The 19,381-nt window shown below is 41.9% G+C and overlaps 1 protein-coding gene across 5 annotated transcripts; it reads left to right on the top strand.

Annotated features, from left to right (window-relative positions):
* Positions 1-85: 85 nt before the first annotated feature.
* Positions 86-19,381, top strand: setd2 (SET domain containing 2, histone lysine methyltransferase). Of its 5 annotated transcripts, none has more exons than XM_077575485.1 (22): positions 86-499; positions 4,451-4,472; positions 5,129-8,982; positions 9,065-9,196; positions 9,283-9,411; positions 9,503-9,626; positions 9,715-9,792; positions 9,884-9,981; positions 10,063-10,195; positions 10,339-10,473; positions 10,550-10,678; positions 10,765-11,784; positions 11,960-12,008; positions 12,089-12,371; positions 12,452-12,776; positions 12,912-13,232; positions 14,706-14,831; positions 15,345-15,481; positions 15,731-15,839; positions 16,904-16,978; positions 17,064-17,165; positions 18,249-19,381. In XM_077575485.1, the coding sequence occupies exons 1-22, from the start codon at positions 441-443 to the stop codon at positions 18,408-18,410; spliced, it is 7,602 nt and encodes a 2,533-aa protein (XP_077431611.1). In that variant the 5' UTR covers positions 86-440; the 3' UTR covers positions 18,411-19,381. The 5 variants fall into 5 exon arrangements, with proteins under 5 accessions (XP_077431611.1, XP_077431609.1, XP_077431608.1 ...); XM_077575483.1 differs by adding an exon at positions 1,710-1,832 and having other exon boundaries at positions 12,452-13,232; XM_077575482.1 differs by having other exon boundaries at positions 12,092-12,371; positions 12,452-13,232.

Genomic DNA, 19,381 nt, shown 5'->3' with positions numbered 1-19,381 from the left:
TTTTCCAACACTCAATGACGAAGGCGGCCGGTGTTGAGTGTTTTAGTGTTGAGAGTTGACGCCAAGCCAGGCCAGGCCAGCTGTGTCAGTGCACCATGTGACGTCGTCGCAACAAGACACACCAAATGCTGCAAAGGAAAATGTAAACGGAGACATGTTTCTCGTCCTGCCTCGTATGTTTCAAGTGGACCGAAGCGTCGGATAGGTCGAGGGAGGCATATCGTGGAAGGGCTTGTTATCATTGTGGACACAATTACATTGGGTGGTAGGTACTACTGGTACTCTACTCTCAAGTGCTGGCTCAGTGTGAGCTAATGCTAGTTGTGTAGCACAACATTCACTGAGGCGCAGCGGAGCCACTCAGCAGCAGCCGAAGCCTCAGCCGACCATCACCTCCGACAACCCCGGGCGGATTTGACGTCGGCACGCGTTGGGGCTTGATGTTCGTCTTGGGAATTTCGAAGATGGAAGAGTCTCTTCACCTTAAACACTTTCTAAAGTGAGTAACCCATAAAAGATACGTCTGTTTACTTACGTTGTATAGATTCAAACGAACCATGCACGGCAAGTAAGCTAAGACAAAACCTCCCCCCTGCTAGCATGTGTGGTGATGCCGGATGGACGGTTTAATGAACGAGGATGTACGTTTATTCATCAAACCATCATAACAAGATTCTGCAAACTATTCCCCAAATAATGCTTGAAAATCAAGCGAGATGAAGAACAAGCTCTGGAAACGGCCCCGTTAGCCCAAACGCTGCTAGTAACATGTAACCTATTTAGCCGCTAATGCTCGCCCAAGATTAGCCTTCTAGGCACAGAAAGACAATCGATTGTTCCCTTCTTCGGCCAAGCCAAGCCAAACGCAAACACACAGATCGCCTTTTCAAGCATAACGTGTAGACTTATTGGTCACATTTGAACCAAAACAAGCGAATTAACCACGTCGCTGGCAATGTTAGCTTACCCAAGTTAGCTTGGTTTGGACATTGTGTGTGTGTATAATTAACATCAAAACGTAACTGGTATGGTAATAATGCGCCTGGTTGCCTATTAAGTATAATCACACTTTATATTTAACGTACAACATTCACAGCGGAATCATGTGGAATTGAATGAATTGCCCTGGTGTACATTGCGCACTCGTTTCGAAAATGGACAGGAACTGGCTTTTAAAAGGCCATGTTGGGGCTGCACCAAAAGCTTCCCAAAGCTTCCCGCACGGGCCATGTTGTGCCTCCTTGCTCGTTGCAAACAGCCGCTATGTTATTTTTGTATGTTAGCAACAACGAGTTATGTAACATTACTTTTTACATTCTGGAAGCAGTTTCTTAGCTTTACCAACAGTAATCTTGACCCTATTTTTCATCTTTCGGTTTCAATCTTTGGACAAATCTTGTTAATTAATTTATTTTTTGTTGTGATGCAAAACCAGATTCACACTGAATAAAGCCGAGCAAACAAAGTCTGCATGGAAGTGTGCAACGGCTTTGGTCTTTGCAGTAATTGATAACAATCTTGAGAGTAGGTTTCAGTGGAAGTTAGCCAACCCAACGGTCAACAGCATGTGCTCTCTCGACATGCATAACTTGCTAACACTATTCACTAAGTTCCCCTGTTTGATCAGGCAAAAAGCTTATTGGACTTATTTTTGAGCTATTCTGGACACACACCACAGTTCATTGCAAACCTATCTTTCTTTTTGCCAGGTGTGGCGTCACTTTGGAGGGTTCGTTTCTCTGATTTGGATTATTCTTGGCCAAGCAACATCTTCAGGCCCACTAATCCTAGACGAGTTTCTCAATGGACACTCGGCTCAAGTCAGAAATCAGGTATTAGATGGCCGACAACACAGAATTCACTGTGTATGGGTTGTTTTGGATTGGAAAACACGTGGACGTGACTAGGACAGGGTATTGTTAAGAACCTCATGATTCAATCTCGATTATTTAGGTTGTGACTCAATTTGATATTGATTCAGTAATAAGTAATAATACACAAATAGGATTAAATTGTGACAATTTTGCTGAAGGTCACCTAGAGGTGTTATGATCTACAGTGACCTTTCTTTTAAACGAGACACCACATGGCGGCCATGTGGCTAAATGAAGTTTCTACAACTGCCATGATTTAGGAATATATTATCTTAATTTCAATTTGTGACGCATCATTGCACACGTTGATGAGGCTGCTTGTTCTTTTGGAAGAAGTGTCGCCTAAATCGCTGGTCAAAACGTCATCTTGTAAGATTGTTGTACCCTGGTGCCATGTCATATATGTAATGAGCGCATATAATGTTGGCAATAAGGGTCAGTCGGGTCAGCGTCGAGGTTACGTAAGTTTAGCCTTTGAATAGTGTGCGTGTAGGAATTTTCTTGTAGCTGCTTTTCTGCAAATTTGTTTTGAATGCTGTATTGGCGATTTGGAGGGAAATTCTAAAGGATCAAATGACCCAGATACCAAAACACACTTGCTGAGTCTGCCCCAAGGAAAACACTCTTGCACTTTTATCAGCCAAATGAGAGTGAACAAAACATGCAAGCTAATGAATTGCATTGTCTTTTTACACACACAGACATCTCTTTGATGTTTTGTCGGGTGTTATCAACGCTGTTCAAGGTTGGGTTTTCAAAGTCTTCAATAGTGTTACATCTCAACAGATACAACACCATTTTTTTTTAATTCCTCTGAACCATATTTACATAAACTGTTATACTTTTCATTATCCATCTTTGTCTTTTAAAGGCCTTGATACACCAATCTGACGTCGGAAAGCGTCTGGGCGTCCGTATGCGCCGTCTGATTAATGCATAAAATCAGCGTCGTAGCGTCGGGTCCTGTTGGGTAGCATCTCGGGGGCGTTTTCGGCAGATTCAACATGTCAAATCAGCGTCGGCTTGCCTTGACATTTGATCACTCTGCTTGGCTAAGAACAGGACGTGACAAATGCAGATAAACAGTAAGCCTGGACTTTCATATGTCAGTCCATGTTACGATATCGCTGGATTTGCACATCACCCTTTGCGTTTGGACATAAAGAAGAGAAGATGAATTAATCACTATATGATATATCACACACTTTTATAGTACACAATACTCTGTAAAACGCCAGGAGGGTGTGCTTTGCGTCGAAATACATCGTGAGTAGGCATTGTTTAGATTTTTATATCCTGCCTTTGTTAGAGCTTTCTGAACTTAGTAAGTAATACACATTCCATACAATCTTGGGCTCGCCACTATCCTCGTAGTATCCACTGTTGAGCAACTAAGTGAGTTTATCTTGTAGTTAAAGACTGTCAATGTCTCAGATACCACTCAGATCAATTCTCAAATTTAAACAATACTATTACTTTGGCCATTCATTTCATTCATGAATCTAATTTGAAGTACTGTAGTTGCCGTATCATACCAGAAAGGAAAACAGTGGTATTTGTTTACAGAAATATTCAAGGAGTACAATCTCAGCGTAGCAAAATAAAGTTGCTGTGAAAGAGTATTTCTCTCTTCTCATTTTTTTTTTTTACAGTTTCCCCACTTTAATGTTAGATATCATCAAACAAATGTAAATATTCGACCAATATAAAATAACCCAAGTAAACATGAAATGTAGTTTTTAAATGACAATTTTATTAAGTGAAGAAAAAAATTATATTCAAAGCTACCTGACCCTGTGTGAAAAAGTGCTTGCCCTGCTTGTAAAATAATGAATCAACTGTGGCTGCTGGCTAATCACATTTTTGGAAAGCTCAGTTTTTTTTGACAGACCACATCCAAGCCTGACTACCTCCGGATTTGTTCATAAATAGAGCCAGTCTCACAAAATGAAGTCAGACAAAATATCTTTAAAAAAAAAAGTCCCCAAAAATGTCACGGTCCAAATAAATTCAAGACATCTTTCAGCTTGAAAAGGGTTACATAACCATTACAAAAGCTTTCAGGATTAGGCATACTATAGTGAGAGCCTTTTTTCCGCAAATGAAAAAACATAGTCGTGAACAGCCGGCCTTCAAAAATTACCCCAAGAGCACTGCAACGACTCATCCAGGAGGTCAAAAAGGAACCCATGATAAGGGGAGAGATCAAATACTTTCACGGCACTGTACATACAATGGCAAAATCTATTAGTGGGGAAACATTGCGGCTGTAACATTTTAAGCCTCGGCTCCGATCAATGACATGATTGATTGGATCGCCGAATTAAGACATTACAGCTGATTCCAAAATGTGTATAAAATGCAAAATATTGGTGGAAAGTCTACTAGGGAATGATGTATTTTGCCTACTACTAGAAGTGTTGTAGATTGGCAAACAATGTCTGTTATTCTATAGTCTAGTCATTATTTTTGCAATAATGTAGTGGCCCAAAACCTTTATTATATATTATACAGTGTACTCATAAATGTTCTCTGTTTTTTTTTTTATGTCTCCATGCTCTTCCCATGCATCTCAGAGACGAAGGAAGTGGTGCATCGGTAAGTACATTTGATGAATTTTTTGGGACCCACATTTTACCCAAAGTCACGACCCATTTTATAGAAGTTAAAAAAAAAATCCTCTAAAAATGCATATACAGTGTGTTAAAAATGCAGTTTCAAATTTGTTTGAATGCAATGACTACGTTTACATGCAGGCAATATTCGGGTTATGGTCAGAATTCCGGTTTCTGGAACAATCGTAATAACACGTTTACATGCGCAAGCTGACAGAGTTATTCCCGTATACATGCCGTTGGGAATAACCCGATGTAAGGGGACGAAGCACGGATATATATTATATTTGTTAACATAGTAACATAAGTGAGTAACATATATTATGCTTATCCAATATTGCATGTTCTGTGTGGAAACCAGGGCTGTCATTATTGAATATTTTTAAAATCAATTATTCTTTCGATCATTTCATTGACAAAATTCTAAACCCTGGGCATAATCCAGAGACGGATAATTCTGCTGATCTGTGATATACCCAAAATGACGCATTTTTGGGTCCTGGCTCCTGACCCCCCCAGTTGAGACTGACTGTCATAGACAAGCAAACGTTGAGAAATCCGCATCAGTGCAACTTTTTATTGTCTAGTATGAAGAATGGATTCAAACACTTATAGCTTCTATGTCTCTTTCGATTGTAGGTAAAGGTGGAGGGCCTTTCTAAGGCAGCTCTCATCAAAAGTCTATCCCCTAGAGTCATGCTATCCAACCATCTCTTGCCTAAAGGGACCAAGATGAAGGTCAACCTTGAGGATCAGAGTCGTCAGAAAGTGTCCTTCAGCTTCTCGCAGACCAAGAAGCCACTGCAGAGCATTTTTGTTGTCCCTTCCAGCCCTGAAAAGTCTGACACTGAATCTCACACTGCCTCGTCACAGCCCACAAACGACAAAGGAAGGGCTAATGACAGTAAAAATGAACAAAATCAGACCTGTGCAGTGCCAATTTCAATGGAACAGACATCTTCCCCCGTTCCAAGCTTTGCTGCTAAACTGAAAATGGACTTGGCGAAGATGCATTTCAAGAAGCAAATACTCAGTGTGTCTGTGACTAGAGAAAAACTAACGTCTTTTCTTCGGGAGGATACACCCACCTCTGTTTTGCAGAAACCGGCAAGTAACAGCGAAATCAAATTTCCAACTTTGCAGCATCAGAACCCTGTAAGTGTCTGCGCCTCTGAGGATTCTCACCGTCATTCCTCTGAAAGTCGGACAGTATCAAGTCTCAAACCTGCTGAATCCTCAGGAAAAGAGGAAGAGAATTCCAGTAATGAACAGGATAAAAATGTATACAAAAGGAAAACCAGGTCACAAACTGACAAACTGACAAGAGAGACTGAAGATCCAGTCTCGATGTCTTCCAGACGCAAATCAGTTGACTCCAAAAGTAAAACAAATTTGGAAAGTAGTAGCAAAGCAGTAACAAAAAAGTCTTCCTCTCGCTCACAAGGGGAAGAAAAGGAGCAAAGCTCATCAAAGCGATCCGAGAATCATGAAAGATCATCTAGTTATACAAAATCAGACCGTGATTCTAGGTACGCATCGCGGTCACTGCGATCAGACAAAGATCGTAGAAGATCCCGATCAAGGTCTAAATCTAGAGGCTCTCGTACCAGTTCATCTCACACAAGATCAGACAGATCAAGAGGCGATAGAGGGTCCCGCTTGGAAAGGTCTTATTATCACGACTCCGATCGCAGATCGTACAGGAGTTCTCCGCGAAGAGATAGACGACGATCTCGTTCTCACAACGACAGAACTCGGGACAGTTCGGACTCTGAAGATGACCATCGCAAAACGAGGACAAGGACAAGTGACTCCAGTAGATCTTCCACCTATTCAAAGTCCTCTCCCTACTCAAAATCGGACAAAGCATCTAAATCTAGCGATTTGCCACATTCGTCAGACTCGGCTAAAAGAAATCAAACCTCATCTTCAACGTCAGAAAGGACTCCTTCAAAGCGACCGTCAGAATCTGACCACCAGCGCAAATGCTCTCCAGGGGTAGAAGAAAGGCATCATAAAACTAGCACCCATCATACAGTAGAGGCTAACAGAAAATCCAACTATTCCACTCAACATACTCATGTGGATAGTGAAAAGCATGAACGTGAAAATTGCCGGAAAAGCGGGCCTAGTGACACAGAGTCTGATCAAAGGACAAAATCACAGGCAGGCTCTGTTTTAGAGGAAACGTGTAAAGAAGAGAAAATTAGCCAGCTCGACTCTAAACAGACCGCCTGCTCCAGATCTTCAGAGGAAACCAGTGAACATGGTAGACAATCAGAAGACAAATTTCAAAGCCCCAGTGACGAACCAAAACATGGAGCTACCATAGAATCATGTTTGCTAGGTGAAAAAGACAATGTCAGTTGTACTCAAGAGACAACTCGAGATGACCAACAGGATAGCAAGTTAACAGAGACACATTGTAACAGATTAGATGGACCAAACTCAAATCTGGAAGTGGAGAAAGAAATAGCACCAGCTATAAACTCAAACGAAAGCATGTTGCATGTAAATGACACCCTTGAAAAAGTAAACAATGTGAAGGATAGTCTTTCGCCTCAAAATATACCATATGTGACTTCAAATGCAGCTGCCAAAAGTTTTTTCATTAATAATGATGGTATAGTGTTTAGCATGGACATGAAAGATGTTGACTCTCTTCTACAAGGGTCAACGCCTATTCCTAATGTACTTAATGTACCTGCCTCACATGATCCTCAGACCTGTAAAGCACAAGATGAGCTGTGTAATTTTGCGGCTGCCACTGACCAAGCGCAAACAAATGCACCACTGCAATCAGAGCATCTAAATAAAAATGAGAATCTGATGACACCTGAACAAAACCTAGATGATGCTAAACAGAGCAGTCCTGCTAAAAAGTCCCGGTGGGATATTGTTGGGCAGAAAAGTCCCGAGAGTGAAGATTCACAGCAGACACTTTGTGCTGAACAACCTAAAAAGATGGTCTGTGTGAAAAAAATTGAGTTTTCTATAAATCAAAGTCAGATACAAATTATACAAAATGCGCAGGAAACTGAAAGACATTCCATACCCAGGCAGGAGATTGAAAGCCCAAAGCAAGCAGGTAGTTATGACCATGGGGAGTCTTCACAGGGTATCACTGGCATTGACCATACTCAGAAAACAAACTTGGAACAGCCTCTGCGCAACAGTGATGCAACACAGGTCAACAGTGCGGCAAAGATGGAGAGCTGGAATGGTGATGTTGAAGAGAAATCTGAAGATAATACCCACAAGAATGAAATAAATACTACTAGTCTGGAATTCGGAGAAGGACTGAGCGAGGCAAGCGATAGTGACAATTCTGAGTATGACTCTGATTGCGATGAGGCAGTAAAACGATTACACTCTGTCGTAGTTGTGCCAAAGAATTCTACCATAACAAGTGAATCGCATGGCACTGGACCTTCCTCGTGCAGTCCAGTTATCTCAGAATCCCTCATTACTAGTGACGTGACCCATGTCAATAGTCATGAAGGCCAATACCAAGTCAGCTCTCAACAAAGACTAGAGGGTGTTTCGTACCACACTGGTGCTCTTTGTCAATCTCAGAGTAATATGATTGACAGCACGAGTCACTTAGAGGGATCCAGCGCGACTGGTGTGTCTCAGCCTTTTGTGACTTGTCCTACCAATGTCCACCAAGGTATCACTAATTTAACGCACAGCGTTGACGGTTCTGGACATTATGACCAACTGCAAGGCCAGCATTATGTTAACAACAGAGGTGCACTAATGCTCGCACATTACCAACATTCTACCAGTGTTGACAACGTCAATGATGGAGGTGGATTCAACCCAAGCTGGAGTTTTACACAGCCAGAGCAACCCAGTAGTACATATCAACCGCCGGACAGTAGTCATGGTCCATTGTTACCCAAATCTAAACTTTCAGAAACTTTTCATAGTGTACAGCAACATGGAAACAACAGTGTCTCTTGGAACCACCAAACCTCGGACATGCAGACAAGCAAAACTCCCTACCTCCAGCCTTATCAGGACCTTGCAAGTGAAATCCACCCGGACTCACTCACTAATGACCATGACGATTATTGCCGGGCTAAACCATCCAATCAAAGCAAAGAGACTGTCGAACTCATTGGACCTCCGGGGGTGTCTGGTTTTGTACAAGGTCACGAAATAAGCAGCAACAGCAAGTGGTCTACCGTGCCTGACCCCCCGAGAGAGGACAGCTTCAAGACCCACAGAAGCAGAGGTCCACCCAAGAAAAGACGGCCAGAGATCGAGTCTGATTCGGACAATGAGGCTGAAGCTGGACCTGCTGCCAAGAAGGAGCGTCAAGGAGAAACTGTGAATATTAAAGAAACTCAAGTCAAAGTTGAGGTGGTCCATCCATCACTTACTCTCCAGCACTTTCAAGATGCTAATCGATGGAAAGAGTTTTCCAAGACAAAGAAGATGCCCCCTTATTTTGACCTGATTGAAGAGAATCTGTACCTAACTGAGCGGTAAGATTCTGTCAACTAATTCAAATGATCAGACAGTTTAAGACATTGAAAGTTTTTGAATGTAGTTGTTGAATGTTTGTAGAAAGAAGAGCAAATCTCATCGCGACATCAAGAGGATGCAGTGTGAGTGCCCGGTGCTGCCCAAACAGGACCGTTTAAGGGGAATGATGGCGTGCGGCGATGACTGTTTAAATCGGTTGCTGATGATTGAATGGTGAGTTAAAATATACAAGGAAAGCTCTATATATAAATTATATAATATAAAATAAAATATAAATATATATATTTTTTTAACCTTAGCTCCTCACGGTGCCTAAATGGGCACTACTGCTCAAATCGACGCTTTCAAATGAAGCAGCACGCAGACTTTGAAGTCATCCTCACCGAAGACAAGGGCTGGGGTCTCCGTGCAGCTAAGGACTTGCCTTCGTAAGGATTTAATCTGCACGGATAGCGGTGTCATCTGCACTGTGGAATGTCACTGTTATCTTTACGTACATGTGTTTTGATTCTATCACAGAAATACCTTTGTGCTAGAATACTGTGGGGAAGTGTTGGACCACAAAGAGTTCAAAGCAAGAGTAAAAGAATACGCACGAAACAAAAACATCCACTACTATTTCATGGCTCTCAAGAATAACGAGGTAAGTAAAATAAATTCAGAGCACATTAATATTTAGCATACCATCCAATTAATCAGAAATGATTGATGGTGCAATATGTCTTCTCCAGATCATCGATGCAACACTGAAGGGTAATTGCTCTCGGTTTATGAACCATAGCTGCGAGCCCAACTGTGAGACCCAAAAGGTATGTCAGCTAAAGGAAGTAGTTTATTTAATAATGCTGTTTTTCAGTTAACATGCTCATTCACTGATTATTGCTTTTCATCTCATTTCAGTGGACGGTCAATGGCCAGCTTAGAGTCGGGTTCTTCACCACCAAGGCAGTCAGTGTAGGAACTGAGCTGACATTTGACTATCAGTTTCAGAGATACGGGTATTTCCTTTATTTATTCATATGCGAAATCAAAGCAATATATTTAAATTTAACTAATGCTTTAATTTTCCTCTGTTTTAGGAAAGAAGCCCAGAAGTGCTTCTGTGGAGCTCCCAGTTGCAGAGGCTTCCTGGGAGGGGAGAACAGAGTCAGCGTCCGTGCGGCTGGAGGGAAGATGAAGAAAGATCGGACTCGAAAGAATGCTCTCACCACAGTCAGTTCATTTACTTCTGGAAGCGGCTCAAATTGCTTCTTTGTAATAATTTTGGTTTGTGTGTTGACATACAATGTTTGAGGTCATTTGGACAAATATAAAAGGATTTTCACTTACCAGTTATCATCCATGTTGTTCTTTAGGTTGACGAGGAACTAGAGGCATTACTAGAGAATGGCGAAGGGCTCTATGATGGCAAACAAGTTGTGTCCCTGTGCAGGCTTATGGTCCGTGTGGAAAACATGGAGCAGAAGCTCACCTGTCTCAAGCTCATACACGTAAATCAACACTAAAACGATGTTAATGTACAAAGGCGCAAATTGCTTTACATAATCGTGTGTTTGTGCCCTGCAGGATACACAGAATACGTCATGTTTGAAGCAGTTCTTAGACCATCACGGCTTGTCTTTGCTTTGGATATTCATGGTTGAGATTTCTGAAGCCAAGGGCAACTGTGCCAATAACATCAAACTACAATCCGAGGTGAAATAGTTGTAGTCTTGCCATACATTCATTTGTTTGGTAATTATTTTTTTTGACATAAAAATGTACAATCCATTTGTCTCCAGATTATGAAGACCTTGGCTGTGCTACCCATCTCCACTAAGAACATGCTGGAAGAGAGTAAAGTCTTGACCTTCATACAGCGATGGGCCCAAACAAAAGCACTCCCTCAGCCCACTGAGATGGACGGTTACTCCAGCGAGAACACTTCTCGTGCTCAGACGCCACTCAACACCCCTGATGGTTCCTCCTCTAAATTGGGACCAGACTCTGACAGGGACCCCTCCAAACCTGCTGTGGACCGTCGCCTTAAAATCATCAGTGAAAACAGTCTGGACAGTGCGCTCTCAGATGCCAGCAAAGCGTCTGACGGCAAGGAGGAAGAGGAGGACGATGATGAAGAAGAAGAAGAATCTGTTGACAAACAACAAAAGGTAGACGCTGTCGATGAGGCTGCTAATCCAGTGAAAGAAACTCCGGAAGAAGAGGAGAAAGGTGTCGAAATTCAGAAACAGGAAGAGACAGAAAGGGCTTTAGACAGTCAGGAACAAGTTCATGTTGACACGGTAAAAGACCAAGTTGAGTTGGAGGAGAAGCCCTGTGAGGTTACAGTGGACATGAATGATGAGCCAACGAAGGAACTTGAGGTATCTGACAAACCTAGCGGAGAAGAGCTAACCATCCAGACAGAAAAAGAAATGCCTCAGCCTGACCAGCCTACAGTTGAGGTTATGCACCCAGAGATCGAGTCTGTTCAAATGGATGTTCCTGAGGCTCCAACTGAGCAGCCTGTAGAGCAGATGTTAGCAACGACGGAAACGGCTGAGAATCCTCCTGCTGGCCCTGAGGCCCAACTGGATGAACCTGCCCCTGTCGCTCCCCCAAGCTCTGATACCCCAGAGGCCAGTATGCCATCTGAAGGCACACCTGCACCTACAGAGCCTCCAGCGATAGAAACACCTTCGCAGGATGAAGAGGAAGGTGTTTCCGATGTGGAGAGTGAGCGGAGTCAGGAGCCGCAAGTTGGGGCTTTGGACATAAGCAGCATGGCAGCCAAGCTATTGGAAAGCTGGAAGGATCTGAAGGTGAGCTTGAGAGTCGAACTGAAAGGCAGAAAAATGAGTCAGTCTGTAATTTAATTGGATTATAAACTGGTAGTGTTGCGGTACATTCTGAAGCCTTCCATGCAGATGGTGTAGGTTGAATTTATGGCCGAATTTTTTCTTGAGCCAGTCATCAATTTTTATGCTTGTCTTCCAGGAGGTGTACAGAATACCAAAGAAAAGTCAGGTAGAAAAGGAAGCCAATGGTAAGTGAATTTGACAACTCTTCCATCACTTTCATAATTATTTGTGAAGTATGATTTGTACCAACTGCATTGTCTCAAAGCAGATCGCAATCGAGATCGTGACACAACGTTGACTCCACGCAACACCTCCAGTAGTCGCGAGCGTGAAAGGGAGCGTGACAAAGAACGGGACAGGGACAGGGACAGAGACCATGACCGGGATTGGGAAAGGGACAGGGATCGAGACAGGGAACGGGAGAGAGAAAGGGACCGGGACAGGGAGCGTGATCGAGACAAAACTCCGCGCAGCACTGAGAGACGGAGGCGCAGGTCCACATCCCCGCCCTCCTCCTATGAGCGCAGCAGCCGGCGCACTGAGGAACGGTAAGAATTGCCGACATTGTTTGACCTGATGTTCACTAGGATGTGGAGCAGTGTTGTTTTTGTTCTGTGGATCATTGTAGGTTTGACCCGTCAAAGACACCGAGGGGAGTTAGCAGCAAGGAGCGCAACAAGCTGTCTACAGAGGAACGCAGGAAGCTGTTTGAGCAGGAGGTCGCTCAGCGGGAAGCCCAGAAGCAGCAACAGCAGCTTCAGCAGCAGCAGCAGCAGCAACAGCAGCTTCAGCAGCAGCAGCAACAAGAACAGCAGCAGCAGCAGCAGCAGCAGATCCAAACTATGGCCTATGACCCTGCCTTGGCCTATGCCTCCACATCTGGCTTCATCACCTACCCACCTGGATACCCCCTCCAGACATTTGTGGATCCCACCAACCCCAACGCAGGCAAAGTACTACTACCCACGCCTACAGCTGACCCCAACATGACCTATGAACAGACTACACCCCAAAGACTTGTCTCAGAGCTTGGGCTTCCGTCGCCATCATCCACTTCACAAGCCACTCCTGTTTCTAATATCTCTCAGCACATCACCACCGCCAACCTCACGCCTGCAGACACCAGGCAGTATGCCCAGCCCGCCGTCGCAGCCCAGGACTCCAGCGTGCCTGTCCTCCCCGTGCCCGCCCAGACGGCGCCCCAGGTCCAGGGCCAGCAAGGCTTCGCCACTCTGTGGGACCCCACCACCCAGCAGGCAGTGACCGTGCAGACGCAGCCAGCTCAGCAGTACGCCGCAGCCCCGGCGCAGGGTGCCACGCAAACAGCCATCTACTACCAAGGCCAGCCGTGCCAAACCATCTACAGCATCCCCACCGCATACCCTCAGACCAACACACCAGTCATACAGGTGAGCTCGTCATCATAATACATACAGTGGGTTAAAAAAAAGTATTTGGCCAAAAACCAATAAGAAATCTACGGGAAACTGGCCAAATACTCTTTTGCCCCACTGTAGGTACTCAAGGCTCAACGTAACTTTTTTCCAGTGAGTAGCTAATTTTGCTAATCAACGATGTTGAGGAGCAATTCAGTAATTTTGAAGAGCAATTTTTGGCAGGTTATTTCTCGGTACAATGGTTTTATTAAACAAGACAAATGCAACAATATAATGGGGATATATATTTTTTTACTTTATACATTTAACTTTATAACAAATAACCAATTAATTACATTTTTTTTTATAGCATCAACATTTTTTATTGCTTAAATTCACTTTGTGCACTACAGTAGGGCTGCTTGATTATGAAGAAAATATTAATCAAATATATTTTTATAATAATTGAAATTTATAATATAACAAGAAAATTTATGTGTATGTATATGCGACCTGGCCTGCGGTCGCATTGCAAAAATTTGGATACGTATCCGATCTAGGACCACATATAAAAGTGACCCAGGTCGGATATGAAAAAATCGTAATTGAGCCGTTCAGACTGACATAAAAAACTCTGATACAGGTCGCATTTGGGCAATTTTTTTTTAATCTGGGTCGCATTTGCTTGCAGTGTGAACGTAGCCTAAGTGCAGCTTTAAAAGTAAGAAAATGTTAAAAATCAGACGTTTCTATACCAAACAGCTGAAAATCTCGTGATCGGCCTCTATTTCCGATCACATGTAGCTCGTGCCCACACTTGGAGTGGCCCTCACCTCATTTTCTAAAAGATCAGTTTTGAGTTCTGGTATTCACCACTAGGTGGAAGACATCACTTCTTATTGCTTGCCATGCTGCCTGTTCTTCCATAGCGAAGGGGAAGGCATATACATAACAGCAAAAAGCAGCACCAAGATCAAAGTAGAGACAGATCATAATATCTTAGGAAGCTCATACTAAAATAAAAGCCCAACCTATGTGCCCAGTTCACATAGAAACACATTCAGCCATGAAAGATTTCAACTTAAAAGTTGCCACTACAACGATCGCGAAAAGTATGCTATGGCTTTAAGTGCAAGTAAAATGAGGAGTTACTAAAATCTGTCCCTTCCAAAAACATGGACCTCTTTACCGCCATTATATGAGCAACTGTGGTCGGAAAATGGCTGGTAGTGAATGAGTTAATTACAGAAAAAAATACAGCCGAAAAAGCATTTATTTTAGCGCTGACATTTTCTCAGTTCCTTCACTTCTGAAGATGCGTTGGGTGATGTACAGACCGTTGTAAAGATCATGTCTCTATTTGTTAATTAATGTGTATTTATATTGAAAAATATAACATTGGGTTAATTATTATTACAAATTTAAAATTAATTTGTGACCCTTTACCGTATCTCTTCAATGGAGTCCTACCGCTTGCGTTAGTTTTTATTTCCTGTGCTTTTGCAGGCGTACTCCGACCCCTCAGCCAGCTACTTGCACGGTCAGACGGTGTATCCTGGCCATCAGCAGGGTGTGGTGGTGCAGCAGGGAGGCACTGTCACCACCATTGTTACCTCCCAAACTGTGCAGCAGGTAATAAGGCCACTTCCATTCACTATACTGTTCTAAATCAAATGTCATGTTATAGTTTTGGACTTTTTTTTTTTTTTTAATTGTAAGTCACTTTTTGATATTTGGCATCGTAGCTACGGTTTTTGTTGTAAAGTGTCCTTGAGAGTGTTTGGAAGGAGGTTCAAAGGACAGTGACATAATTATGTTCTCAATTTCTAAAAGCATGTATCTCCCAATTTTTTTCTTTATCGCTAAAACGTGAAGAACAAAAACGACAGTTACAAAAAAATGAGCAGATAGCGTCACAGTATTTGAGCAAAAAATCAGTACTATGCTGCATATGGTCACAAGGGGGTAGTATACATCTAAATTTCTTAACACTACCAAGTGCTTTGTGCAGTCATGGATGACTTTAAACCACAGTGGTCAAGTATAATATTTCTTATATGATGATTATCTGATGATTCTAATTTTCCATGGCAGGCACAGATGTAATTACAGGTGGTAAAATTGACTACTGTTTCTTTCCTCCAGGAAATGATCGTACCCAACAATGTGATAGATCTGCCTCCTCCTTCTCCCCCGAAGCCCAAAACCATCGTTCTACCTCCCAACTGGAAAGTGGCGCGGGACCCTGAAGGAAAGATCTACTATTACCATATTGCGACAAGGTGAGTAGTCATGAGTCTTGTATGTGTTTCAAACTGTTATTATTTTTTATTGTTATTATTTTATGTATTATTTTATTTATTTATTATTATTATTTTATGTATTATTATGTTGTTATTATTCATTTCTCTTTTTTGTTGTTCATTTTAGGCAAACTCATTTTATTTTATTTATTTATTATGTATTATTTTATTATTTTATGTATTATTATTTTGTTATTATTCATTTCTCTTTTTTGTTGTTTGTTTTAGGCAAACTCAGTGGGATCCTCCAACCTGGGACGGAAGTAGCGACACCAATCTGGACCATGACTCTGAGATGGACCTGGGCACTCCCACTTATGATGAAAATCCCTCCAAGGTCAGCTTTTAAAACACACATGGGAGTTTACTGTCTGCGTAAAAAAAAAAAAAAAATCTTTAATAATCTTAATTGTGTCGTTAACTTGTTCATAAACTCTTCCTTGTTGTTCCATGCTTCCTCTTTGCTTTTTCATTCGCTTCCCAGAAAGTTTGAGGTTGAATGCGAAACATGATTATAGCGTTTGTTCTTTGGGGCCATTCAAGATGGTGCACTAGTGATTACTTTCAGCTGTGTTTTATGGTGGGGAACAAACGTCATCTCCAGGCGCTTAAATGAGTTTCTCCTCGCATATTTGTGTCCCTCAAAGACAAAGACGATCTCTAAACCATGTTCGCCACTTAGCTGAATGTCCCCTAGGCTCAGGGTCATAAACTCAGAATGAGATTTGCTCTTCTTGTCTTCCACCACCTCATTTGTTTGCCCTTTTTCTCTTCTAACCCCGCTGGGGATAATGAAAAGCATCTGGACTAGCCAGAAGTCATTTTGTGGTGCTGTCTTAAATGTCCCCTCATTGTCTCTCGCTACTCTTATGGGCGAAACTAAACTGAGATGCATGAAGACGTGCAACAAAGTCACGCAGATTTCATTTCACAGCACTTGACGTTGTGACACATGCGTCCTATTATAAACTACTTGACTGTCCTAGCAGTCAACTTCTTTTTTTTTTTTTTTTTTTACTCATCACACTTGGCCAAGCCTCAGCTGTTCTTGTCTTCTGAGTGGTTGTCACGGCGATTGGACATCCTGCCAGGATATCCACGCTTTGTGTCAGGTGCTGTTTGATGCACTGGCTGACCTCCATGGCTATTTTTCGGGCCGCCAGCTGCCATGTTTGATTGGGGCACAGTTGTGCTCTCTCTAGATTTTAATTATAGATGGCCGCGACTGCACACTACTTTTTAACCTCTTCTGCCGTCATAACATCAGCTGCAGCTGAGAAAATGCCTGAAGGAAGTTCAAATGACACTTTTAAGAGCTGTCAGGTGAAATCTTATATGAACCTGAAGACATTTAAAATATTAAATGGTTGATTTTTGCGTTTTTATTTTTTTATTTTACAGTTCTCAACCAAAACAGCTGAAGCAGACACTTCTAGTGAATTGGCTAAAAAAAGTAAAGAGACATTCCGCAAAGAGGTAGGCAATATACCCCGATTTGCTCACTTTTTAAATTTGTAGTATCACTTTTTAACATGTATGCGTGTGTGCTTATGTCACTTAGATGTCCCAGTTTATTGTGCAATGTTTAAATCCTTATCGGAAGCCTGACTGCAAACTTGGCCGCATCATCAATACAGAGGACTTCAAACACCTGGCAAGAAAGGTAACATTTAACATGCTTAATTAATGGGCTTGCTAAGCCCTTTGAAAAAATGTTGCTTTGTAAAATGTCATGGATAAAGAGGCCATAGCAATGAAGGCTAATCACAAGCACCGTCTCAAATCTCAGGAGCAAAATGTCTCCATTTAGGGGCAGTCTGGAGCCCTGTACTGAGATGTCTACTATTTCATAGCTCCTGGTGGGGAGCAAATAAAATAAATACAAAGCAATCTGTAAAAATAAAAACTCCAAAGGCACACATTTATTATTTTATTTTATTTTATTTTATTTTATTTTATTTTATTTTATTTTATTTTATTTTATTTTATTTTATTTTATTTTATTTTATTAACATCACCAATCAAAAGTTTGGACTCATGTTCTCATGTAAATGAACATGCAGAAGTGTAAACACTACTTAAAAAGGATTTTTTCTTTCTTTCACAAACGGTTCACAGATGTTGTAATATGATGACTTTATCACGTTCTCATAATTTCGCCTTGCTGAAATTGGCCTGTTTCGAGCCATTGCTCAGCATGCACAATATACAGTCAAAGCCAATGGCGACCTACTATATGGTTCATTCGATAATACTGAAATCTAGGGGTCTTTATTTAAAAATGTTTTTTATAAATGTGGCACAATTATAGCTTTAAACTTGTATTATCTATTAAGTTTTAATCTTCCTGAGCAGTAGACTTGAATTCATCAATACAAGTCATTAACTCATTCACTGCCATTGACGGCTATAGACGTCAAAAATGAAATTGAACCATTAATTTCACATTTCACAGTTTCACATTCATCTTGAGCTAACTAGTGAAGTCGTGTGATTAATTACAATAAAAAAAATTAATCGCCTGATGCCCCTAATAAAAAAAGAAAGAAAAGATTGTAAAAAATTAGGGGCGTTAGACCAGGTTTTCATACTCTTGTTAACAAAAGTGGGAGAAAAAAAGAGAAACTAATATAGTTCAAATGATTTTTGGACGTCTATAGCCGTCAATGGCAGTGAATGAGTTAATTGCCCGGCCCTGTAACTCACCATGTCCCGCCTACTAACACATTGTCCTTTTCCACGCCAGCTAACCCACGGCGTCATGAACAAGGAGCTGAAGGCGTGCACCAACCCCGAGGACCTGGACTGCAACGAGAACGTCAAGCACAAAACCAAGGAGTACATCAAGAAGTACATGCAGAGGTTCGGCGCCGTCTACAGACCCAAGGAGGACACGGACGTCCTCTGAGCGCACACGTTTGCCTTTTCCCACCCGTGACCTCCGACCGCGCTTTATTTATGATGCTACGTTGAATCCCGGAAGTGGTCCCGGAGACAGACAGACGGGTGCTACATACGGTTTCCATAGACTGAGTGCGTTGTAGTTCCTTTGTTTTGTGCTTTTTAAACGGCTGCGAATGAAGAACAAGCCAACTTGGTTTCTTTGAAACTTTCCACTGTTGAAAATGGATCAATGAACAGTCTGCTTCATTTTCTGGTGCTGCTTTTAACTGCGGAGGTCCAAGCTTCCAGTCATCGAAACGCCTGCAGGACTTTTGAGAGCCGCTTTCCAGCGTCTTGTCCACTCCAGGTCCACAGTGTGTGCTGGTCTGGTCATCCATATTTCGTCACGCATTTGATCTTTTTTCATCCGTTCCGTCAGTTACGGCACCGGGAGCACGGTTTGATTGCTACGTTTGATGTGCCACGCCCCCTTCCTCCTTCCTCCTTCCTCTTACTCACCCGTCACTTCCTCTTCTAACTGGATTCATGCAGAAGAGTGTAGCATTGCAGTTTTAACTTATAAACTTTAGTTTTTATTCATGTCAACATAAGGAACTCAACCTTTTTATTCATATCTCGCAAACCATTACAGCCTATTGCATTAAATGTTGATATATTAAATAGTAGTTTTGGGAATGTTTAAATTAACAAGAAACTTTGTAAAATGACTATCATTTCATGGTTCTCAAGTGTAAATATGTTATTACCAAATGTGTATGCAGGAGCCACAAGTGACCAGCTCGACCCTTACATCAAGACTTTTCACCCTCGCCGGCTCATGCCAGCAACTTCATTTTTTTTCTTAATATTTTTTTTTTTTTTATGTACAAAGTAATTTTCACCCTACTCGACTGTAAGTATTGTGCAAGCACATTGTCATACCGAGTGTACAAACATTTTAAAAGATAATAAACAGTTGCTTTTGTACACCCTTGA

Source organism: Vanacampus margaritifer, chromosome 9 (assembly GCF_051991255.1).
Source record: "Vanacampus margaritifer isolate UIUO_Vmar chromosome 9, RoL_Vmar_1.0, whole genome shotgun sequence".
Taxonomy (NCBI): Eukaryota; Metazoa; Chordata; class Actinopteri; order Syngnathiformes; family Syngnathidae; genus Vanacampus; species Vanacampus margaritifer.
Note: the sequence above shows the minus strand (reverse complement) of the source record. Positions and strands in the feature narration are given on the sequence as shown.

Bases quoted from the DNA above. Each gene is read 5' to 3' on its own strand.
- setd2 (XM_077575481.1), top strand. From the start codon at position 441: ATGTTCGTCTTGGGAATTTCGAAGATGGAAGAGTCTCTTCACCTTAAA. The intron at 9,412-9,502 runs GTAAGGATTTAA...ATTCTATCACAG, and splicing joins GCAGCTAAGGACTTGCCTTC to AAATACCTTTGTGCTAGAAT. The intron at 11,785-11,959 runs GTGAGCTTGAGA...CTTGTCTTCCAG, and splicing joins AAAGCTGGAAGGATCTGAAG to GAGGTGTACAGAATACCAAA.